Genomic DNA, 26,030 nt, shown 5'->3' with positions numbered 1-26,030 from the left:
TCTAGAATGTATATTTAAATTTTTTTTTTACTCTTTTTATCAGAGCAACCAGTATTGTATGGCAAGTTTAACTCATGAAAGTACTGAATAACAAGCAGCTTGTGGTTTTACTCTCTGTTGTGGGTTCAGCCTGAGAAAGATATTTTTTTTTTTTTCTTTCATCTTAACAGCTGATTATTTGTTGCCTCCCTCTCTCAGACAGCTACCCATAGTAGCTTCTTGCCTGGGATGGAAATCCTTAAAATCCTGGGAACTTGAAATGAAAGTAGGAGGAAATAAAGGTGTAGACTTTGGTACCTGTTCCTTTTTTAATGTAGATTTCAGCTGATTCTGTGTCAGGAGACTCAGACTGGTCCACTAACTCTGTATTTGGAGAGATAACTGGGATTTTATTCCACAAACAGTTTGCCTGTAAGTCACTGTGAGTTGCCAAGCTCCAGGATTGTGGCAGTTCTGTTTGTAAACGAGCATCACAATATAATTGTGATATATATTGTAGGAAAGCACACTCAAATCCACAGCTGGCTCTTTTTTGAATCTATTCTTACTTATTGTTGAGTTCATTGACGCAACCTGAAAAATAACTGAAAGGAAGTGTTGGATTTTAGTTTCTTTTTAAAACTAAACAAATGAAATTAAGCAGAAATTCTCTCTCCCAAGCGTGTTATGCTGGCATTGGCTAATCCATGGAATTATTACATATGAATGGTACTTCTTATTCCTCCCTGCTTAATGAGATAGTGATTTTGCTGATGAGCAAATCCAGAAATAATCCAAATATTTTTGAGTAATTTGCATGTTGAATTAAAAACTTGCAATCTATTTGCTATTCAAATGCAGTTTCTTACTAGAAAATATTGTCAGTTCGAAAATCAAGAGTTTTTTCCCTGACACCTTCAAATGGCCCATTTTAAGTACTAACATTGCAAGGTAGGGTAATTTTACAAATAAGTTTAAAAATAGGTTATAAACCCACAGTGAACGTGAGTTACAGAAGCATTTTCATAGCAAACTATATATATTTTGCATGTATTTCCATTTGTTATTCTATTCTTCCCAGTAATTTCAGTGTGTTTTGCAGGATCCTGCCTGCAGATTGCAAGGATCAGTACCAAGTTGCACTATTAACTCAGATGCTGGACACACACCCTTCAAAAAAGCAAATATGTTCAGGAAAACTCATTGAAGTGAGTATTTTGTTTGGTTTTAGCTTGTTTAGTCTAATAAGAGGCCAATGTGAAGCAAGCTCTTAAAATAACTTTGGTGATTCATGTGTGTTATCTGCTTGGGTTATTTTTTTCTGTCCTCGTACATTTCTTATTTTCTTCCTATTTATGTTTCTAAAATAATTAAATGCGTGCATTTGTCGATACCTATGTGGGAGTATATTTTTAGTGTAGAATTTAGTAGCATATGTTTTCTTACTTTCAGTTTTACGAAAAGAAGTATCAGAAGTAGAGATTGTTCACTCAGTTTGCCTTTGCATCTTCTTATTTTCGCTTTCTGAAATAAATTTATTTTGTTGGTTGAAAGACCATTCAAATATAAAATTTTCTAATTAATGTTATGGATCTTTTGGTGCTAAGTTTTTCATTTTCAAACAGTTGAATATCACAGTATAGTTGATGCACTCCCATGTTATCAAATAAATGCTCAAGGTACAGCTTATAATGCTGAAAAATAGAAAAATAAATTGACCTTGATGAAGTGTGTCTTCTTTTGTCTGTTCCCAGGAAAGTTTATTTCAGGTATTTCTACTGCTGAAATGATTAGAGTTAACAGCTTTTTCCCTCCATTTTATTTTACAGGGTCTCTTCATCTTCCTGATATATGGGGTGTACAACACAGAGGTAAGTCTGCTTGGAGTATCTCAAGGCTGACAGAGTGAATGAGAGAAATGACAGGTTTCTTATCTTGATAACTGAGGGACAAAGTTGGCTTTCCATACGAGTGTCCTACTGCCCTTCATGCTTGGACTGGCTTATATGCATCCCAGCTTACCATTAAACACAGACACCCTGAATAAAGGGACAGACTCATTTCTCATAGGCACTGACTAATATTTTACTGCTGCTTTAAGTTTTTTGAATTCCTGCTCTGTCTTTTAACACTTAGCTAAACCTGACAGTCCTAAACTGTTGTAATTGAATGTACCTTTTGAAATTAACTGTTGGTTTACATGCTATAAAATATTTAAATTATTAAAGGAACTAGTTTTACTTAACAAAATTTTGAAGTACAGAAATGGCATAAAATTCCACTTTTTTGCATCAATCAGATATGTTTAAGATTTTAAGATCTGACTCGAGCCTTTAAACCAGTCAGGGTTATGAAAAGTACTTACTATTTATAGGGTCATCTCTCATGAAGGAAAATATCTTTGACAGATAGATTCCTTATGATTTTTAGGCTTTATCTGCCTTGCTCTGTTACTTCCATTACATCAATAATAAAAATTAGTGTTAATATGTTTAATTCCAAGTTTTTAAGCTAAGGTACCTCTGATGTTTGCATTTTAAAACCTTACAGAAATACAAAGCGTTTTCGAAGTAAAAACTGAAATTAAGCAGAATTATACTTATATTTTATTATTCTCTAAGGAGGTCAGAGACTAGAAAGATAGTGGGAAAGGTCTCCTGATTAACCGAAGTAAGGTACTATTTCAAAACAACTTTATGTCATTTCCAGTATAAGGATGAATGATTTCCGCACACGCAGCCCAGCCCATGAGCATCATCAGCACGGGTGCAGCTGTGCCAGCGGCCCACGGCTCCCGGCCCGGCCCGGGCGCTGAGCTGCCGCTGCTGTCCCACTCAGCGCTCCCCGCTGGCAGCTGGGAAAGGCTGGCACCGCACACCGGCTCCGCAGCGCGTGCGGGCAGGGAGCGCGGGAGCAGCGCGAGTCAAACGTGCCCGGTGGGTGCCTCCCCCTGGAACAGCGGGAATGTTTCGGGGAGCGCAGCGGCTTCGTTATCTCCGTGGCGTTACGTGCATCTCATGGCACTGCTTTGGGATCCAACAGCACCACCCTCGAGTCTTTGTTAAAAACCTCAATTTCAGCCTTTCAGCAGCTGCCGCTTCTCGGCCCGGCTCAGGCGCGCCGCTGCGCCCGCTGCCCGCGCTCGGAGCTGTGCCCAGCCCGGGACCGGCCCCGCCGCGCTTGCCGAGCAGCACCTGCGCTCTGCTCCCGGGCGGTGCCGTCCCGCCGCGGGCGAGCGGCGCTGCCCGGTCCCGTTATCCGGGCTGTGCCGGGGCGGAGGCCGTGCCGGGCTCAGGGACCCCGCGGCTCCCGGAGCGCGTCCCGGCGGCGCCGCCCGGCCCGGCCCGGCCCGGCCCCGCGGCGGGCAGCGCCCACCCCGCGCCCCCCGCGCCGCGCCTGCGCGCCCGCGGCCCGTGCGGCCGAGGCTCCCAGCGTGCCGCGCGGCGCGCATGTGCGGCGGGGCGGGCGCTGCTAATTCCATTGTGGAGCGGACGCGGCGATATTTGTAACTGGCGGCGGCGGCGGGAGCCGTAAGTGCAGCCGGGCCGGGGCCGCCGCGGGCGCGGGGCGGGAGGCGGCGATGCGCCCGGGCGGCGGCTGCCGGGCCGCCGAGGGAGCCGCCCGCTGAGCCGGCGCGGTCCGGCTGGCTGGCGGGCGGGCGGGCGGCGGGTCCCGCAGCCCCTCTGGGCCGCGCCTCCTCTCCGGCCCGCCTTCCCGGGGGATGAAACTCGGCAGCGGCTTCCTCGGCGGCGGCAAGAGGGCGGCGGCCATGGAGCCAACGTTCCCCCCCGGCATGGTGATGTTCAACCACCGGCTGCCCCCGGTCACCAGCTTCGCCCGGGCGGCCGCGCCCCCCGCGGCGGCCCAGCACCCCCCGCAGTGCGTGTTACCTCCGGCCGCCGCCGCCGCTTCCTCCACGGCGGGCGAGCCCCCGGCGCCTCCGCCCCCGCAGGACGTGACTTTCAAGAAGGAGCCGGCGGGGGCTTTCCCCTCCGCGCCCTCCTCGCAGAGGAGCCCCTGGGGCTTCCTGCAGTCCCTGGTGAGCATCAAGCAGGAGAAGCCCAGCGAGCAGGAGGAGGAGCAGCAGTCGCAGCACCATCACCACTACGGGGGGCTTTTCGGGGGAGCGGCGGAGGAGAGACCCCCCGGCCTGGGCAGCGGCGAAGGAAGCGGCCAGAGCGTGATCCAGGACCTCAGCCTTCTTCACCACCTGCACCAGCATCCCCACCGAGACCTGCTGCTGACTGGCAGAGGCGAGGGCGCTCCAGGCAGCGCGGGTGAGCCAAAGCACGACGCCCAGGTCAAGAAGGCAAAGAGGCCAAAGCCAGAAACTCAGGGAATCAAAGCCAAGCGGAAGCCGAGCGCTTCATCCAAACCCCCCCTGGTGGGAGATGGGGAAGGTGCCGTGGCGTCCCCCAGCCAGAAACCTCACGTCTGCGAGCACTGCAGTGCTGCCTTCAGGAGCTCCTATCACTTGCGCAGGCACGTGCTCATCCACACCGGGGAGAGGCCTTTCCAGTGCAGCCAGTGCAGCATGGGCTTCATCCAGAAGTACTTGCTGCAGAGACACGAGAAGATCCACAGTAGGGAGAAGCCTTTTGGGTGTGACCAGTGTAGTATGAAGTTCATCCAGAAGTACCACATGGAAAGACACAAGAGGACACATAGTGGAGAAAAGCCATACAAATGTGACACTTGTCAGCAGTATTTTTCAAGGACTGATAGACTGTTAAAGCACAGAAGAACGTGTGGTGAAGCCATAGGTAAAGCAGGGGCTGGAATGGAGCCCGGATCATCAAATAGCATGGGTAGCTTGGCTGCGTTGTCTCAGGGAAATACAAGTTCCTCAAGGAGAAAAAGTAAAACAAAAAATACGTCCACTGAAAACAAAGGAAGCAAGTGTAGCAGCAAAATCGCTGAATCTCAAGTTACAAGTAATGTGGCCATGCCAAGTTATGCAGTTGATATTCCTATTGTGTCTTCCAGTGGTGGTCTAGTTGGCACAGGCGTAGATGAACTTCAGAAAAAGGTGCCAAAATTGGTCTTGAAAAAAGCGAGCAGAAAACAAGGAGACAAAAATTACCTTAATTTTGTATCACCACTGCCAGATATTTTGGGGCAAAAACCACTGTCTGGGAAACAGAGTGGCTCTCTAGGCCTAGTAGCCAATACCAGTGTAGACTCTATTGGCCTTCTCCAAAGTACAGGTGGTAAACCGGGTCAAATAAGTAGCAATTATGATGATGCCATGCAGTTTTCAAAGAAAAGAAGATACCTACAAACTGCAAGCAGTAACAGTGCCTTTTCACTTAATGTCGGACACATGACTTCCCAGCAGTCCGTCATCCAGTCTCCGGGTGTTAGTGTTATGGATAACGAAGCTCCTCTGTCTCTTATCGATTCAGCGTCTTTAAATAATGAAATCAAGTCTTGCCACGACAAGTCTGGTATTCCTGATGAAGTCTTACAGAGCCTTTTGGACCAGTACTCTCACAAATCGGAAGGCCAGAAAGAAGATCCTTTCAGTATAACTGAACAGCGTGTGGACTTGCACACCTCAGGAGAACATTCAGACATGGTTCAGGAAGAAAACTTGAGCCCCAACTCTCAAACAGTTTCAAATGATAAGGCAAGCATGTTGCAAGAATACTCAAAATACCTCCAACAAGCCTTTGAAAGAACAACCAACAGCACTGGTTTTGCTTTTGGGCCCAGTTTCCAGTTTGTTAGCTTGTCTTCAACTCTCCATAACCACAGTCTGTTTCCAGACAAGCAGATATACACTACATCTCCACTTGAGTGTGGCTTCAGCCAATCCGTTACCTCAGTATTGCCAACTGCGTTGCCAAAACCTCCATTTGGGATGTTGCTTGGCTCTCAGCCAGGCTTTTATTTGTCTGCTTTGGAGGCTTCGCATCAACAGTTGACTCCTTCTCAAGAGCTGGATGATCTCATCGATCCGCAGAAAAACTTAGAGACTTCATCGAACTACCAGTCAACATCTCAGAAACTGACTGGCCAGAAGGAACAGAAAAACTTAGAATCCTCAACGAGCTTTCAGATCCCATCTCAGGAGTTAACCAGCCAGATAGATCCTCAGAAGGACATAGAGCCTAGAGCAACCTACCAGATCGAGAACTTTGCACAAGCGTTTGGTTCTCAGTTCAAGTCGGGCAGCAGGGTGCCAATGACTTTTATCTCTAACTCTAATGGAGAAGTGGACCATAGAGTAAGGACTTCAGTGTCAGATTTCTCAGGGTATACAAATATGATGTCTGATGTAAGTGAGCCATGTAGTACACGAGTAAAAACCCCAACCAGCCAGAGTTACAGGTAAGGTCCTCACTGTGACCAGGCTGTGGGGTCTTCTTAATGTAATTTGTTTTACTTTGACAACACTGCCATTGGAATGTTTCTACACGGTCCTTTTAAGAATAATGTAACATGCCCTTTCAATGCAACTTTTCATATTTAGTTTATTTTATTAGTGTGATTTTTTTAGCTCTGTTTATTATGGTTTTTAATCAAAAATCAATAGTTTTAAAATAGCGTTTTTGTTCAAGTGACAATGTTTAGCAATCAAATTTACATTATGTAGATTGTCAGGGAATAGCCCAAGATTTTAAAATGCAAAAAATTAACTTTGTTCCTAGGACTAAAGTTTATTCTAATTGCTTTACTCTCAGGAAAGTGTAATGAAGCATGGGAATTCTATGCACCGCAAGTGTATTGGAACTTCCGATTTACAGATGATGACAAATATATCTCAGCTTTTTGAGGAAGGGATCTTTGACATTTCAAATTGCTGTCTCTTACGTCAGCTGATCTGAAAGAATTTTGCTACCTAAATCTTGTTGTTTTTAAAGTACTCCTGTTCTTCCAGGTGACGCTCATTCCAGGCAGGTGGAGCAAATATTCTCGGGTCTGCACGATGAGCCCGGCACGGTAGCTTTAATCTGAACAGTAATGTCCCCAGAACTTCTGTGTAAGACTGTAATTCCGTAAAGAGATTCTGTTGACACAAACCGTGAGAACAAGATGTGTGCAGCTGGTTCATGTCATTAGAACCCCAACTTGAAACTACAGTCCTAATCCAGAGAGGGTTTTGGGATACGTTATTTGTTACACACGGTTCAAAAAAGTCCATCCCCTGCTCTTCCCCTTTGCACATTCTTTTAGTGTAAAGGGTTCCCTCTATTTTATTGTGTTCCTGGTTCCTCTGGACTTGATCTTGTCTGCCTGCCCCCCCACCCACCTCCCCTTCCCCATCCCCTCTTTTTTCCCCCCTTTCCCCTACTCTCTCTCATCCCAATGTAATAGCTAGCATTTAAAAAGATTTACATTCCAGAAAGTGCATATCTCACGATGTGCTTTCTGATGTCTTACGACATCAGGTGATGAACAATGAACACCCACCTGCTTTAGAACTATGTCGAGGTTTCCACGTACGATAAGAAATAATCTACTCCCAACTGTACATAGTGAGGCCCCTGTCCTGCATCAGGATCAGCTACCACAGAGCCCTGTGCCCAGCAGTGTCCCGGTGGTGTCACTGGAGCTCTTTACGGAGAGAGGGCCTTGCAGCAGTTCATCATGGCAGGCTTTTAGGGCCTAAGGCTGCAATTCCATCAAAGGATTCTGGTGATGGCATCAACTACAAAAGTAGAACTTGAGTGGCTTGTTCATATCAACAGAACTTTTCTTTGGAATTATTGCCTTACTTTATGTATATTTTGTGGTACATTATTTATTATATGTGAATCCTGATGAATGCCTGTGGAGCCATGGAAACCTGCTAGAAATACTGGTGGCCATTCAAAGCTGCTGAAACGCAGTGGCACTGCTCTAAACCACTTTTTGCAAATGAATTTTTTGATTAGTTTTTTAATGTAATTTTGGTGATGTTTATGATGATGGTTTTTTATGTACTCTTGGTGATGTTTCAGTCTTATGTACTTTTCTGTTGTCAGGAAGGTACCAGTGGTTGTTTGCAGTCTTATTGTGTAATCAGCCTATTACAGGCTTCCATGTATAATAAAGTTATTAACATTGTGCAAGTGTAAAACACTTCTGTTATGAAAGTGGTGTATTATTAAAGGAATTGTTACAAAAATCCTGGGTAATTTCTCCTGTTGTCCCTCACCACTATGAATAGAAACCTGAGCCCATTTGTGATTTCTTTTGCTAGTAAACTTTTTTCCCTCCCCTCACTAACCTAGAGTTTGTTCTCATAGAATCTGTGTAACTCCATTAACTTTTTATTTATACTTGAATCTGTATTTCACGCTATTTCAGTTTAAATAATCAACAGCTGTTCTCTAAACACAGAACCCAGCCTGTTATCAGGGATGGATTAGTCAGTGACCACTGTGTTGGCTTTTTTTAGTACCTTTTCTTTTGTTTTACAGAGGTTATAATTTACATTCTTTATATTGTGTGTAGTAGAAGTTGCATATGTATTGTTCTGGCTGTTTGCTTTAACTTAATAAAACCCATTATTCACAAAATCATAAAGGCATCACTTCTATTATCCAATCATGCTTTTGAGGACTTAGTAAGGTAACAGGAGATTAAATTTTGAGAAGGAATTTACTGGAAGGTTTTTGGTTTGTTTTCTTCAGTTTCCTTTTGAGTTAAATAATCAAAATGTGCTATTTTAGACATCAGGAGTCTAATTCATACCTTTAACTTAGCAAAACTTAACTTAAATTTCCTGAAGTTAAAATGTTTATACAGCCTCATCTTTTCAAATCTGTAATTTTAGTAAAAAAATATATATAATATTGTTAACTGCAAAGACCTCTTATAATTGCTGAAAGTTCAGAATGACAAATACATAATATAGTAACTTATTTCAAGGTAAAGATTGTATAATCTCCTGTATCTGCTTTTTGGGGGTTTATTTGGTTGTAATTTCCCCCTCACCCTCCTGTTAATTCCTGCATTATAATGAAAGTCATGTAAAGGTAGTACTATAGCAGAATACTTTAAAAGCATTTTAGGTAATCTGAAGGTAGGTTGTGAATTTACTTAGCCTGTATTTTTCTTCAACTTTGCATGTGTGTTTGAATCAAGGCAGTGTCGTGGATGAGAAAAATCCTTGGCATGTTAAAAAACAAGCACAAAGACCTTACAAAACGTAAACATGGAATATGCTCAATGTCTAACATTCAGAATGTTGCTAGGAATCATTTAAAAGTAGTATGGCAAAATGTAATGGGATTTTATGAGCTCTTTGCACAACTTAGACATTCAAACATGTTTCTAACTAGAGCAGAATGAAACATTTTTCCTCTAATATGGAGATAAAATTTTATTGCAGTGAAGGTAGGGGTATGTTAAAATTGCATGGAAATCAGGCTGTGGCTTTACCTGGTACATATTTGAAAACTGCATAGTGGCAGTTAACCCATGTGAACTTTATTTAGGGATGTGTCAGTGAGAGAGGGAAAAGGGAAAGCAAAATGGCTCTTGGATTCTTTTCCACTTTATTTCAAGGTTTAGTCTGTTGTTTTTAAAGGAGTTACAGGAGGGCAATGATAACCTGCTGCCTACCAATAACAGGACTGTCAGGATAATTCATAGATGTAATGATAGAAAATGGTGCATAAACTGTTACACTTCCTCTTAGGGTAGTTCACATGACATTATTGCCTTGGAACCTCGTGCACTACGATACCTTGGACTGTGATTGCACCTCTGTGTCCCAAGCCACTGAAAGTGCATGTCTGACCTGCCTGCATATGATCTAGAAGAGCTACCTAAAATTTGCTGTAGTTCCTGAATCACTTCAAATGCATACAGACTTGTGGGAGAAATACTAGAGTAAGAAACTGAAATGAAAGGAGAATGAAAAAAAAGTGAAAACGGAATGGTGTGATGGATATGTAATTTCAGGTGTATGGACTACTGATGAAGAAAAGTTGCCTCATGGAGACCTTGAGAAGCTACTGGAATAATTCAATGTATTCTATTAGTGTTTCTTTTGTTGTTTCAATTGTTTGGTCTTCCCCTCACCCCCAGCATTATATGCTTGATAACAGTGTATTTGTCTGAATGATGCTGCTGCTGGTTTTTTTCCCCACCAACCAGAAATCAGTCTTGTTCATGGGAGGCTGCTGTTGTGGCTGTGGAAATGTTTGTAACACCCGGGAAGATACATGTGAGAACGTGTAAGTTACCAGCCTGATGTTCTAGTGGTTGAAGAGAATCAGGTCACTTTAAAATCAAAGATCCTGTGTACAGCCCCTGCTGACTACAAGCTTTAAACATTTGAGCTGTAATTTTCCAGTCTGTCTGTCTCATGCTCTATGCACTATCTTTCTCTGGGAAACTTCTGCAAAAATTGCCCATGTATTTCCTAAAATTAGATTAAGGAAGAAAACTTTCATGTTCCACTGGTGTTTTCATCCCATGCTTCTTCAAAACCAAATCAGTATCATGCTCCTCCAGCTACGACTTTATACTGTGTTGATGGATGTCCTTTGTTGAATCACTGCTTGTGAAACCTGATGAGTTTCTGGAAAATGCTTTTATGTTCAGAAATGTGAAGGTTTGGTCGCTGTATCTCCAAAGATGATCCGTCCAGGACAATGCATCAGGCTGTTTCAGTCATTTGGTATGTTAGCCCATGTGGCAAACTTTTCTAATGTGTGTTGTCAGACTAGAATCTTTTCTTGCTGCTTATATAAACTGCAGTATTCACTTTTAATGTTCTTCTCAGGTGATTTTTGTGCAATTTTTTTTGTTTGTACAAACACCTAGGAAAATGAGGTTCACTATTGTGCACATCATTTGAAAGAGGATGCTTAGCAAATGAACAACTCTCATAAACTTTTAATCTGTGTTGTTTGAAACACTTTTCTTGCACAGCCTTATCCTGCAGAGTTCTGCTTCATGCTCTGAGTGTCCTCCTGCTCGATGTGGATACAAACAGCAAGGCAGTGTTGCTTGGAAGAAACTCTTTGTCACCAGTCTGTTGTACATTCGAGATGGGATGAATTGAGGAATCAACAGAAGATTTGGCTCTGGCTTTTTTTTAACTTATAGTGCTTCATAATCTTTACAGTAATGTGAATTTTTATATATAATGTACTGCTTTATTTTCATGTTGATCCTTTTCAATATGTTGATTATATTAATTGGATAATGAGTCTGGTAATCTGAAACCCAAGGTTCTCCTTAGTAATGAGATGCTGCCACACTAGAAAGCTGTCTGTGTACTTGGTGACCTGGCCTGAAATTTGCGAAAATACTGTGTAGGCAGATTAAAATTAAGAAAGAATTAAGAACTGATTTAAGAATATTTTTTATTATTATTTTAATACACTGTCTTACATGAAATGTATCTTAAATAGTCTCTTACTTAGTGCTACAGTTAGCAAAACATTCTATGAGCTAATGAGGCATGTAGTGGTCATTATGCAGGATCTGCAACAAGCAGATATCTGCAATTTACAGATACTCTGTAGTAGCTCATGTGCCACCTTTGATGCTAAAATCTGCTTAATCTAAAACTAGGTTATTACCCTTCAGAATATTCCTGTGTCTTGTTCAGAAGGATTCTTTACTTTGTGCTGTTGGCAAAAGATTTCATTTTCATTTTTATCTCAAAGGTTAAAAGGCTGGTTGTTTTTTCATCCCAGATTTCTCCTTAAAGTGTGTACTTCTCTCTGTGCATGTACTCTGTTCCCAGTGGATAGGCTGGAGTCTTGACTGGGATATGATGTGTGGGTGCTGGCCAGAAATTATATTGAGGATGGATCAGGCTGCTGAAATATTCTGAATATGTTTTTTTCTGAAGGGGGGAACAATACCTCACAGGTGGGAATGTTTCCAGATGGTAATGTATTATGAGATGAGTGGGAATAAGATTGGGCTGAGACCTGCGTAGAGTAGAATTTACAAAGAAATCCATGTGCAATTCAATGAGTGACAAGGTTTAGAATCACTTTAATTTGCTTTCCAGTAATGAGGAAATATATAGATGTGTAATAAAACATCTTGCATGATTTTCTGAGGTGCTTTAAATTCTAGTGGGTGAAATATATCAATGGATCTTCTTACCTCTTAAAGAAAATGATCTCTAGAATGAAAAATACATTCTCTTGGAAGCTGCTTGGTAATTCTGGAAAATGAGACTAATAAGGAGTAGCTTCTTCAGCCGCAGAGGGCATTCACGTTGTGTTAGCTCTCTGCTTGGAATTCGGTCAGGCTGGTGGTCACACATTTACTCGTGGCAGCTCCTGGCCCCACGCTCTCTGCAGGGGCAGAAGGCACTCCCAGGGGCTTGGCAGAGGATGGGGCCTGCCTTGTGCAGCTGGGCTCGGGCCAGGGGCTGGGAAGTGGGAGAGGCAGCACAGGCAGCTCTGCTTCTCACAGCGCTGAGGGGCTCTGGGAGGCTGCTCTGTCCAAGTACTGAGTCACTTTGTGACACTGAAATGCACAGAACTCTGCCAAAACTCTGCTAGCCCAGGTTGGGCCAGAGGGTTGAATGACCCCAGGTGTTACTCAGCAGTGATCAGTGGAGATGTGACACTAAAACTATTAACCTGTTTAACTTAAGAAATCTGTGAAAGGTAGCTCAAATTATATCAGGTTCATGTACTTGGTCCATCAAGCCTTACAACTGAACATTTACACTTGGTAATCTTAGTGTAGAGTTAAGTCTGTATGAAATGTGTGGGTGATTAAAAAATTTACTTCAGGAGTATTCTTAATTAAAACTTCTTTCCAGTCATTTCATATTAGTCTGGGGACATGAGAGTTAAACACAAACTTTTTGTGTTCTTGGAACTTGGAGTTTTGGAGAGAAGGCAATTTTTGTGCAGAGATACTGAATTTGATTATTTATTTTGGAGACACTTTAGAGTAAAAGTATTTTCATATTTTGTTTTATGTGGTTGTAGAAATCATACTTCACACACGTTATCTTAAGAGTGGATGGCAAAAGTAGTAAGACTGATGAAATTATTAGTTTTTATAATTTTTAACACCATATTCTGATGCTTACGTGTTTTGTTCTTCTCACAATGAAGCTAAATTAAAATCTCTGAGAAAGAAGTCCCTCTAATATAGCATAATGAAGTCTTTAAATGGGTACAGTTGTAGGTCATTGTGAATAGGAATGCAGTGACCTTTGTCTTGACAATGAAGCTGACACAAGCTTCTCAGAGCTGTTCTTTTTTTTATTATTTCTCCGCCAGAAAGGACACAAATAAAACAGAGGATCCCCCTTCTCCCATCAGTGAACAAAATCAAAAGACTAGAAAATGTGTTGTAACTTGTCAGTTTGCAAAATCTAGGAATAACACTGACTTCTTTCTCAATATAGACACTGCTGCTGGAACAATTTGTGGCAAGGAATTGGGAAAGGAAGGAAAGTCTGCTTGACTGCCCATATGACTGCTAAAGGGCCTTCCAGTTTCTTAAGGTACTTTCTAATAGCCTGTTTTGACTTCGGGATACACAGCAGCACGGCATTCAAAATTATTATTTGTGCCTACTTACAGTTTAGTATCTAGTAAAATCACAAATCTTCCTGTCACTCATTTTACACTCACTTTTGCAGTACAGTGCAGGCATTGCAATGCACTGTGTTGGAATCCAGCAAGGCTTGAATTTCTTGGTGGCCCATGTAAGAAATGAAGCACATAAATGTGGCTGTTTCCTATGGGGAGATGCCATTGCTCTGTCCAACTTCAGCAGGGGCTTGTGAATTGCAGTGCTCAGCAGTTTTCTTTAACCACAGAGAATCATCAGTCATTCTTAAATAATGGCACTACCTGCTACTTCAGGACTTTCTCAAGGCTTCAGCAACGTTGATCTGAATTGTGCTGCCTCTTGTAGAGGAGAGGCCTGTGTAGCAGAGCAAACCCTAATGTGTGCAGTCAAGGTAACAAATGGAGATTTGTTCCTTTTGTAAGAAGTCATATCTACAGGGCTGGTTCTCTATGATCAGATAATGATTTTCTTTATTTTTAGCCAAGGACTAAAACTACATGTTTTTTTTGAAGAGAAGCTTGTTTACTCAGTGATGATGAATGATATTCCCATAAGGCCACAGCCTGGGTGAGTACCTGGAACAGGTATTTTTATTGGGAATGTCCCTCTCTCAGGATATGCTTCATCACAAGGAGAAAAAGAAAGAAAATAAAAGTTTAGAGTATGCACATGTTATATCAGAGCTGTGTAAACTGAAAGAGTGAAACAGCAGTTAACATACAATATTACAAGTTTTTAAAACCTATTTCAGGAAAACAATACACTGATACCCTGTAAATGGATCTAGTGGACAGTGAGAAGTGACTTCAATAGATGAAAATTAAAAGGTATGTGGGACAGTATGTTAATGATTGGCTAGAAATATTTAACTTGTTGTTTTCTAAAAATGAGTAGACTTACTCATAAAGCTTCCTTAATAAACTGGAACATAACCAATTTGATGCCAGAACAGCAGTGTGCCCTTGTGGCAAAAAAGGAGTGCAGCAGTGCCACAGGGATGAATAAGCACCTGGATTCTCTTTGATAGTAGGAGGGGCTGAGACAGCTGCAGGTGCTCAGTCTGGAGAGCACCAGGCTCAGTAGGATCTCCTCAATGCCTACAAATACCTAAGGACAGAGAATGAAGATGAGGGAGCCAGACTCTTTGCAGCTGACAGGACAAGAGGTAATGGACACAAATTAAAACACATGAAATTCCACAAGAAAATTACTGGGAGGTTGTCAAACAGAGGAGTAAGTTGCCAGAAATGTCATGGAAGTCTGCCTCTGGAGATATTTGAAGCCCAACTGCACATGATTCAGGACAGACTGCTCTATCTGACCTGGCTTGAGTGGAGGATTTGGGTAAAATGAGCTCAAGAGGTCCTTTCCAACAACAGTAATTATGTGGTTATCTCTAGTTTTGTTTGATTGGTGGTCTTTGCCAAACAGCATCAACAGGTTCCATGCTGAAGGGACGGTGAGTGTCTCTAGGAAGTAGTACGGTGGTGTGTGTGAAAGTGCATTGTTTGATGGAAAAAATGGGCTCAGGAATTCCCAGTGTTGCTGGGACTCCTGGTAAGTAGTTCAATGTTTCTGTGTCTAGCTTGGACACTTGAGTCTGAACTAACTTGCAGGCCTTTTCCATGACCACTCTTCCTTAGACTTTTTTTTAAAGATTAAGAAGAAAAGATGGTGAAAGCATTGTGAAATAAAATGTTTGCTGTTTCTATTAAATACAATACAATATATAAAATATAAAAGACGTAATTTTTTTGTTACTTTTTTTTACTAACTTTCCTTCTCTCATTCGTGTTAACTGTTGAAGGTTACAAAAAGGAAACATCTAACTGACACTAATTTACCTGATTCAGGAAATTGCTATTTCCTTCTTCTCCTCAAAGTTAGCTGAAATGGCCTGACTTGAAGCTGCTCTTGCTCAGACCTCATGCAGAGCAAAGCAAGCAGCTTCTGGTTTTGGTTCAGACTTTTGACTTGAAATCTTTCTTCTGGAGAAAGGCCGGCACAGAGCATTATCTTATCAGGCTGTTGATAAGTTGTAACAGCATTAGGCTCTGTCAGGCATTGCTGTCAGCTGTTGTTCTGGTCACGGGCTCAGTTGTTGCAAAAGACTGTCTTGAAAGGGTGAGGCAGATTTTATTTTTTTTAAACAGAAAGCAAAAAATGATTAAAAAGGATTGGGATTAAAATATATACAGTGAAGGGATGACAGCAGGAATGCAGGTTTTGTATTCCAGATGTCTTTCAAAGCTTAATCAAAGCTGGATATTATGGTGATGTAATTTGGGTCGTCCTTGGAGGGTCTGGTCTGGCTGTTCCTTCATCAGGGCAGCAATGCTGAATTGTGCTGCAGTCAATCCTGAGCTTCCATGTGGTGACAGTGGTCAGCTATAATGAGAAGTTTCATGATTTTCACACCTCTACTATAGATCTAGTTTTAAATAATGGCTTTTAAGAGAGCTCAGCATTTTTCTGACATACTTGCAACAGGCCTTTCTTCTCTCTGCTCTAGACCTCTTTTGTTTGTTAGACTTGATTTCATCACAGACCTTGGGTTTTATCAGAGGGTGTTGTTTGGACTAACTCAATATTTCCATCTTCAACTTTTCTGGCTTCTATAAACGGTGAATCTTTGTTGGTTTATGCTTACAGATAGATGTTTTCATGCTTTTAAACCCCTCTTTGTACATACTCTATGTATACTGGTGTGTATTTCTCAAGTATGCATAATGTAAATGCAGTAAAAATTTCTGTGAAAATCCCTATTTCTCTGAGATGTTGCAATAGAAAGATGTTCTATTTTTAAAGGGTAGGTACTGGACTAGTGGTTTTCTAATGTGTTAGAGGATATTATCCTTTTAGACATGCAAAGCTGAATGCTGTGATTATTGATTTTTATGAAATTTCTTGCTCTAATAATGTGGGAATGCAGCCCTTTATTAATGTATGTCAGTCTATAATTACTGAACTTAGGGGGATTTTCAGAAAATATTAAACAAGTAGCCTGAGGACAGATTTATGGCTTCAAGTAATCTTGATATTCTTCTACAGTTTTTCTGTATGTATTTTCCCTTTTTTTGTTTTGGTCTTGTTTTTTTAAGATAGCAATCTGAGAAAACAGTGAAAATGCCCCAAGGTGGACTTTCTGTTGGGGATCACCCTCTGGCTCAGTAAGTGGGTCTGAAGCCCTTGGATGAGAAGGACCATTGCCATTTGAGCTAGAGGGTGACAGTAGCTGGTTTCACCCTCCATGGAACAGGACCAGGGGAGGACACACCTTTGGAGTTGTTTTCGTGGCAGATGCAGATGCCTCAGTAATGGTGTACTTGGTGATGTTGCTCTTTTGAGTGGGCTAGGAGGCAGTAACTCAAGAGGACGGACTCTTGTTATCTTGGCCTTGACCCTTGTTCCAGTCCTGCTTCTCTTTGTGCACTTAACTCACTGAGCAAATAGCAGCTGTCTCATTCAGATCTCCCTGTTCTACAAGTCTCTGCCTCTCTCTTAGCTCCTGCTTTGCTATTTCCATTATCCTGTGTGTACCCTCCTTCAGTCCTAATCTTGTTCTGCTCCTGCATTCCTTGGCTGATCAGTTCCTGCATCCTGCCACATTTTGTTCTTCCCTCCTCTTCCAGATTCCTTCTCTCTATGTGTTATTTCCCTTTGTCTGTGCAAGGTTTTATTTCTTTGCATGAGATGCAGAGGATTGATATTTACATGCCATGTGGATGTCTTGCTGCTGTTGGGATAAAGAGCTGTTGTACCTGGCCTTTACATGAAGAGTTTGGTTTTATCCCTCTTGGCAGAGCAGGAGGCACATATCCTAGCCCACTGGAAGAATAGGGCCAACTACAGTTTTTCAGGAATTTATATCGTGTAGATGAATTTCACTAGATTTTCTTGACCATACACAGTAGTATACACCTATGACACAATGGATACATTCCTCAGATGGATACATATCCTCAGTCATCTTTAGGAGTACCAGATTGCCCTTTTTTTTTTTTTTGTGGTAGTTAAGACAATGTATTTTCCATTAGCATTCTTCTTGGAAATAAGCAGGGCTTTCTGAATGACTAATGTATATATTTATTTTCATGCACATGTGTGCACAAGGAAGCATCTGACAGTGTCAAAGGTGGTTGATGAAAGTGTGATCAGCTTTGCAAGCAGAAGCTTGACAACAAGATTGTGAAAGGTTTTGGGATAATATTTTAGAAGGCAAAACTTATACTCAGAGTAGATCAGTTGAAATAACATTAAAGGTAATGGAGATGGACAGAACTTTTCACAACTGAAGCATCAGGAATTACATTGCCTTGGGCAAGCAATGTTGCCAGATAAAATAGGTAGTTTATCTGTTACTGCAGTTTCCTTATTCCTGTAGAGGAGCTAGTGCTGCAAATTATCCAGTTGTAATGCAATAATCCATCAGACATCTACTCCTTTTGAAGGCTGTTTAATTGAATGAACTGCAGTATAAACAAGTTGTATGGTTACATATATGAAAGTCCCAGAAGGATGTGACTTCCTTATTCTGTTGCACTTCCAAAGCAATTTTTTTTTTTAATTTGCAGTGGAGAATTTTAGAAGGATATTTCATTGTAGTAAACATTTAACTGTTCTAAATGTCTCTATGTAAATTAATACCAAATATTCGAGCCTTTAAAAATATAATTGGAGTTTTATGGAGGATATTTAGGAGAGGCACCTTCTTGTTCCAGTGGTAGCTGCAGCCAGAAATTAGTTTTGGTTTAATGTTAAATTGGTTGCTTAAATGAACCACTCTCAACCTGCAGGGAATACTGAGCAATAGTTTTGGGAAGTGTAATTGGAACTGCCCAGATAATTAATTGAATGCTTGTTCAGTTTTTTCTCACTGATAAAGAAGATGCAAGCATTGATAAAGACATTAATTGCACTTAAAATGTACTTTAAAAACAATTTAAATAAAACTTTCACAGTTATTTTGAGTTTAACCAAATTAACTTGGCTTAAGTTGAAGAGTTGTCTATTTTGAGAATAGTTGTCTAAATGGAATCACCTTCACATATTGCAGATTGACCTCAGGAAAAATGGTTTTATTGTAAAAGTTTGTCATAAGCTAAAGCAGTGCATCACATACAGTGGAACATACACTTTCCAGTCAGTCAAAAGCACTGTCTTGTTGACTAGTGCAGAGTGTAAGAACATTGTAAGCAAACTTGGTAGCAAATGGTATTTTTTATTTCATCTTTTTTATGATGAAAGGAGTAACTGTGAGGGATTTAGGCTTTTGCACAGTCGGTGGTCTTGTGTTCTGGGGCTGCATTTTAAATGCTCCAAGGTGGCACAGTTACTGAAAGAAACCAGTCTGCCTTCTGCAGTCCTTGCCTGCTTGCTCTCTCCAGAAAAAAAAAAAAGACAAAAAAAGGCAGCATATTTTTCATGTAGATAATACATTTAATGCCATTCTTTGCAGCTCACAAAAATACTTAAATACTTACCCCTGCACAGGTGTGCATGGGGCCACTAAATAGGACAGAGCTAGTGGTTTTCTGTGAAAAACTTAATTTAAATTGATCATCAACATGTTTTTCCATTAGTGTAATTGCTGATTGTTCCTCTTCTTTTGTTGTGCTCTATCTAGAACTTCAGGTCAGGAGGTCAAGTCTGCTGGCATTTTCCTGTGCCTTCAGAGCAGCGTTGCCTCTGGCCCATGCATTCATCTCCCCGTGTGTCATGCTGTTAGTGCTTTCTCTGCTCTGCTCACTTTAAAAGCACTGTTTATGGGTTGAGATACTCCCTCCAAAACATAAACATGAATAATTGAATTTATATGTGACATCACTGTAAGTGATATAAACATATGTAATGGTGTACAGTATGCTAGGAAAGAATTATTTCACTTATAATGCCTGTTATTTCTAACTGATTACACAGTGTTTTTGCTAAATTCATCTAAAAGGGGAGAGATGGCAGAGAGCTTCTTTTGCAATTGACCTTTTGAAAGTTGAGTATTGCTGCTTGATGTATGCACAGATTTTTCACTTCTGACAAGAAGAAATCATATGTTGTCCTCATTTATAATGCATAGACCTTTTTCCATATTTATACTATTTAAATAAAGAATACTGTGAGTTCTCAGAAATGTGCCATTCAAGTGAGAATGATGGTACCCAGCCTTCTGCATGTACGGTTTGGAATATGGTGAGGATCCTGGTGGCTTAATTACTGTGCTGCTGCTGTTCTGATCAATGACTGAAATCCTGGCTTATTAGACAACCAAAGACCATCTGAATTTCATTGTTTCTAAGGACACGCACAGCTTTGACAGGTTAAGAGAGGGGAAAAAATTAAGTGACTTCTGGCTAAAATTCACTAATTCCTCAATTGCTCCTTTGAATTAATCAGGTCTTCTTGCTCAGAGAATATCTTTAAGTGTGAGAAACAGTAACTTCTAATTCTTCAGTCATTGAGTTTTATTTAGACAATACATTGCTAGAAGTTATAGAGTCAAAATATATCGTTGAGCTGGATTATTCTCTGCAAACTGGCACCTTTCTGAATTCCAGTAGGAGCACTCGCGTCCATAGTTAGGACAACTACTTAACAGTTTAATTGATTTCTTAAGAAGGGGGATCTCTGAAGGTAATAGGGTCTCTGAAAAATGCATTGATTAAAAAATCAATCTCACAGCTGCATAATTTTATATTCTGGTTGGACTTATATGTCTGGAAGATCAGTTGGTTGTTCTGTGGGCTCTGATGCTGGGAGTTGTTAGTTGAATGCATAAGCATTATTGGTACTGGCTGTGCATAGCTGGAAAGCCTTCTGCAATTTTCCACTTTTAAAATTGCCTGTAGGTTCTTTAGCTCTTAAAGTACAGCATATACAGTATCACAGCATCCCAAATCAAACTTACCTTGCTGTATTTTCACCTCAAAATGAGATTTTGTTTATAAGACTGTATCAATAAGCTTTTTGAAGTTTTCGGTTTGACCTTTTTTTTATCATCTTACACTAATATAGCACTGCAATATTTAGGATTACAAATGCAGCTTTATTTAAAACAAACAGCTTTCAGTGAAATTGCATTACTTTTCTACTACTAAACTCAGATTTATATGTGAGGACTAGAACACTGAAGGTCTCAGAGTCCAGTGTTATAAATGTGAATGCTTCCAGTAGCTAATATTTATGCTTTTTCTTATTTTCTGAAAGGTAATATTACTTGTTAGATACTCATAGTGAAGAGTTGAATATCCTTTTCTTTGTATGAAAGTGTAACAGTCTTCTCTGACTGATTGTGCAGTCATGACATAGCTGAGGTGAAGATCCAACTTCAAACATTGCAAGATAAATCATTTCCACATTCTTGCTTAAGTGGCTATTTTAGTGTAGAGAAGCACATTTTCTGTTGAGTGCTAATGCCACTGTCTCCTTGACCCAAGGTCTTAACTATTCTGAGCAAAGTGGATTTGGTACTTAGCGTAAGAAAGAGTTTGCAAGTAAAACAGTTGTGCCATGTGGAAATTTTGAAATTCCTGTAACTTGTGGGATTGTCCACTGATAAAATCACTGATTGAATGAAGGATACTTTATACAGAGAATTAATAGACATATTCTCCTTTGTTATTTATAGGAACTGGGGTGGGTGGCTAGGATCAGGGCTATGTATAGGACTGTGTAAGGGACCTCTGAGAAGGGTGCATGTTTCTCAAGTTATTGTTTTGGCCAGCTGCTCTGCCCTTGTTTTCAGCAATGAGATCTATTAGCATGAGGCATTTTGCTAAAAGGGGAGGAAGCAGGAGTATTTAATGTTGCTTAATGGAAACAAGACTGTAGTTTTATCTTAATTTTGCTGTTTGAGGGCAGTCTGGCAATTAACTCACGAGAAACAAAGCCATGGAATTATATTTGTAGTGTTAGATTAATCTCTGGAATTTTGTTAACTAACTATGCTGGTTAAGCTTCAGTAGCTTTATTGCCACTAGGAATATACTGGTGTTAACTACAGTCAGCTACATTTAACATGAGCTCAGGCTATAGCCATTTCTGCTTTCAGTGTGCCACCTTCGAGATGTGTTGCTGCTTGCGGTCTGAGTTGCCACTACTGTGTCATGATGTTCCCAAACCCATTGGGCAGTGGCAGTCCCATTATGGAAGAGCCTCTTTTGCCCTGGGATTGTCCCAGCTTATGGTGTCAAATTTTTCCACAAACACTAAGAGGCCTTGAATATCTGAAAGGCTTTTTACGTTTCAAAGAGGAAGAACATTTGCAGAAACATGGAGTAAGTATATGCAGTTATTCTGCTGTTCTTTTGGCTGCTTCTTTTTTGTGGCTGCATAAGACAATTCTAAAATTGAGCATTTATGTGGGAGTAAAAACAAGGATGCTCTTGCCCTGCTGCTACCTGGTGATTCTCTAATTATTTTTCTAACACAGAACTGTCCAGCTTTATCTGCCAGCATAGAAAGAGCATGGGACAAGGTCTCTGTCTGCTTCATGCTGTTCCTGCCTTTTGCAAGACTAGTCTTGCATCTCTCAAAGAGATGAGCTATTGTTTGGAAAAGGCTTTTCCTATTTCTATTGTTTCCTCATCTCAAAAAATAGACCATAAAAGAGAGATGGCATTTGCCTTTAAATTAATTTTGCTGGGTTTAATTCAAGCAGCAACTTCAGTGACTGTTTATCAAAAACCATCACACTGCTTACTTTTTAAAGGAAATGGAAAAAATGTCTGAAACAAAGGCATCTGAAATGAAACACTCAATAATCACAGTATACCAAGATCTTACCTACTGGAAATACTGTGTGTCAGTGTTAAAAATAAAACATAGACTCATTTAGTCCTGAGCATTTACAAGTAAATTGTTTGAAACTGAAGAGAATGGATGGAAAATTAATTTTCCTGGGAAATAAACTTGGGTACATCAATTTGTGCTTCTTACAATAGGTATTTTAGTAGTGTGCATAATAAATGTAAAGTTGTTATTTAGTAATGTGAACAATAATGTCAGCAATAATAAGGATGGGTAATGACAGTCCAGCAGCATTTTCTGGCTGAGGATACCAAGGGGCAAACTGTTATTACTCTGCAGTTGGTATTGTATGTATATATTGTATATAAATTTTCTCCTTCTCACTTCCTCGAAGCTGCCTGTCAATCCACTGTTACTATGCTCGTTTATGTCAATGCATTACAGGGTGGACTAGAAAAGCTGCTCATGAAACATGCAGCTGCAGTAAAAGAACTTGTTTAAAAGAGGAATTCCTTACTGGTTTTACAGGATTGCCCAAAGGAATCAAACATTCATGGATATGGCAAGTAGCTGTGTGGTGGAGCATAAGGAAACATAAAGTGTAAGTATGGAATATTGAATCCTGAAAAGTAAAAGCAAGTGTGGTGTATGTTTTGTGTAATAAACATCTTTAAGGATGCCAAGTGGCCATAGAAAAGTAACTCAATATCTTGCTTCCCTTTCTACCCCTCTTCAGTTCACATGTGCACACAAAATTAGGTTCTACTGAGTGAGAAAACTCAACACTTTTTTTCCCTTTGGAAACACATTTCATGACACTTACCTAGCTGCTTCATATTTCTAGTCTTTCTTTTCCCTCCTTGAAATGGAAAGATTTACACAGTGTCTGCAGTTGTATGAAACATGACAAAACGATTAGGTAATTGTTGGGCACAGTATGCTGAACATATAAAGCTTCATGTGACAGCATAAGGTATTAGCTGCAATTGAAGATAAATGTATATTCACATACTCTGCATACTAATTGGTGAAGTTCTGGTTGAGCTAGCATCTCCCATATCCTTCCAACCTGAAAAATGTTTTCTTTAAAGTGGGATTGCAGTGGTGGTTTGCACTTAAATTTAAGATTGTTTTATATTTTTATTTTTATATTCCTTGCTTCTAATAAGAGTAGTTGATACGACACAGGACAGATTTCCATGTTTTTAGCTGGAGGTGCTTTTAGAAGTATCAGATCTTTTTATTGTTCTTTCAATTAAACAGTGAAATACGAGTTAAAGATGGGTTGCACTGCAGGATGAGTTTACAGTTCTCAGGTAGCTACAGGTCAGCTGCATGAAAACTATTTTTGATAATTCCTTCAGTATGGGGAAAATGTAATAAAAGAATAACTGGTATTTCACAAAGTATTTCTGAATATACAAAGGGTACTTAGTGTTAATTTACATATCCAACTTTACAGGCCTTTCATCATAAAGATTTTTCTTTTTAAATTGGTATTTCCTTTCACCATTGTTCTGGAAAGGAAGGGGAAAAAGAAGTCTTTGAAGTAAGTACCTATAGTTGAAATTAGTGTGGACTGAATTCAATGTAACACAGAAGCAACATCATCTCAAACTGGGACACAGAGGGGGAGACATGGCTCATAAAGTACTTGGTGCAGTCAAAATATTTAGTTTGACATTTTTCTTGCTATGGCTTTCGAGGCTTTGATCTCCTTGCAGAGAAGATGGAGATTTGCAAAGGGCAAATTAGAGCCTAAATATTTAGTAAACCTTATGGTACTTAGAAAAATTTTAAAAATTGAGCATTTATTAATTGAACATTAGCATTAATTATTAGTGTGAATAAAAGCATGATTAGTTAGGCTATTATTTAGTACTTTTACATCTAGAAAAAACCCTTAAAATTGTTTTCATGTTCGCCTTAAATGCTACCCTTTTTCTCCCACCCTTCAGATTTATTACAGTAGTACTAAATTTGTATGTTTGCAAATGTAGAATGTGAATTTCCTTTCCAGCCTTTTTCTGTATAGCTTCTTGCCTTCTTGCTTTCTGCTTCACTCCAGTTACCTTTTTCTTACCCTGAATCATTGTCTGTTAATTGTTCTTTGTTTCTCTTCTGGCCCATCTATGACTGTGACCTTTAACACACAAAGAAGGACAATTTCTTCTTTTCTGGCGTTATAGGTTTATGTACAGGACTGTGATTGTCTTTACAGAGAAACTACCTCTTGTTGGCTTCAACCAACCAAAAGCTCTGTATTTTAATTCTTAATTAAGACTTCTGTGCATGTAACTTTTTTCTCAAAATTATACACCTCCCGTGTGAAGAAAATGCTCGCTTGCAGGGTGCTGCCACTGCTATTTCCCTTGGTGTTGTAGGGATTTCACACCCTTTAACTTTCGCACTGTGGGAGATGAGTGCAGCGCGCGGTGGAAGGAAGCACTGGGGAGCAGAGTAGCTCTGGCTTTAAAGCCAAGTCAGCTGTGTTCTAGAAGCTAAAAGTAAAAGCAAAAAGCAGCAGTGTGGTGAAAAGAAATTGATGTGTGGGAGAAATATTTTATCTGTGGTGGTTGTGTGACATCACTGAACAACTGAAATAAATGTTTGGTAGATGTGTCATGAATGCAACCTCTCCATTAGAGGAAGTTCAGATTTTTTTTTAATAGACAAAAAACCAGATTGGATTTCGTCTTCATGGCTTTAATTACAGGTGGACAAAAGTTTCTCATGTTAAAGCGATTCTTTAAAGTAACGTATTCTGGTTAACTTCTTGCCCCTTATTGCTTCAGTATTTGAAATTTTCTTTTGTATTGTCGCTTGTAGCTTTGACATATTAATTTAAATAATCTAATATTAGAATATCTGTCTCCTTGGAATGGCTAACCTCTGCTCTTTTAGAGGAACATACTCCATGCAGATGCTCAGTGGAAGCATCTACTTTTCTTTTGGTTGCCTCAAAATTAATTTTTTATGTGTTTCCATCTCCTTTGTAAAGTTCAAGGTCAGTTTTATTAAAAATAATTGCTTGATTCGTATGTGTGACTCAGTGTTTTGCCAAGCCCATCAAAACGGCAATGGTAAGGCCACCACAGGAGTCTGCCTTGGGTTAACATCATCAGTGTGTGAAACAGACAAAGCTTCAGTATCCAAATATAAACAAGGCTCTTGGAAAATCCTCCGCAGAGGAAAATGGGCTGTTTGTCAGTTTTGTAGTGTTTACATGCTTTTCCTATTGTGACAACAGAGTTTATTTCCTAAAGCCCGTTTAACCCTCAGCGTCACTGCGTTAGCCCGAGGGGCTCCGATACCGCCCTTGAGGGGCTGAGGTGGGGCAGCGCGTGAGGGCCGCCCTCATGGCGGGGGGACAGAGCCCTTCCCGGCGTCTGAAACCCTTCGGTGCCTGCGTGTCCCCGCCAGGCTGCGGGCAGGGCCGAGCCCGGGCCGGGCTGTGCTCCCGCTGCCCTCACGGCCCCCGGCCGGCTCCCGCTCCCGCGGCGAGCGCTGCGCGGCCTGCGAGGCGAGGCGCGGGCAGTGCTGCGGGCCGTGCCGGCCCTGCCGAGCCGCTGCGTGTGCAGCGGGGCCCGTGCACCGCCAGGGAAGCGCTGAGGGATGAGCACAAGCCGAAGGGTTCAGCGCTCCTATTTCTCGTCCTCTTCGCTGACTTTGAGGCTCCGAATGCGGTATTTCCATTGCGTCTTCTTTGCAAGGATTTTTTTTGAGCAAGCGTAAAGCCTCGCTCATTCCTTGAAAGTAATCAGATTCAGCCTTCTGCTGAATGAACATCTTAAGGCAGATTTACG

The 26,030-nt window shown here is 40.8% G+C and overlaps 1 protein-coding gene across 2 annotated transcripts in view; it reads left to right on the top strand.

Annotated features, from left to right (window-relative positions):
- Positions 1–3,440: 3,440 nt before the first annotated feature.
- Positions 3,441–26,030, top strand: part of ZNF281 (zinc finger protein 281) — a 320,112-nt gene continuing 297,522 nt past the window's right edge. For both annotated transcript variants that reach the window (XM_064427963.1, XM_064427962.1), the window contains exons 1-2: positions 3,441–14,309; positions 22,753–22,825. In XM_064427963.1, the coding sequence (XP_064284033.1) occupies positions 3,701–6,316 (2,616 nt within the window). In that variant the 5' untranslated portion in view covers positions 3,441–3,700 and the 3' untranslated portion in view covers positions 6,317–14,309; positions 22,753–22,825. The remainder of the gene's footprint in view (positions 14,310–22,752; positions 22,826–26,030) is intronic.

Source organism: Passer domesticus, chromosome 7 (genome assembly GCF_036417665.1).
Source record: "Passer domesticus isolate bPasDom1 chromosome 7, bPasDom1.hap1, whole genome shotgun sequence".
NCBI classification, from domain to species: domain Eukaryota; kingdom Metazoa; phylum Chordata; class Aves; order Passeriformes; family Passeridae; genus Passer; species Passer domesticus.
The sequence above is the reverse complement of the archived record's forward strand: the minus strand, read 5'-3'. Positions and strand labels throughout refer to the sequence as shown.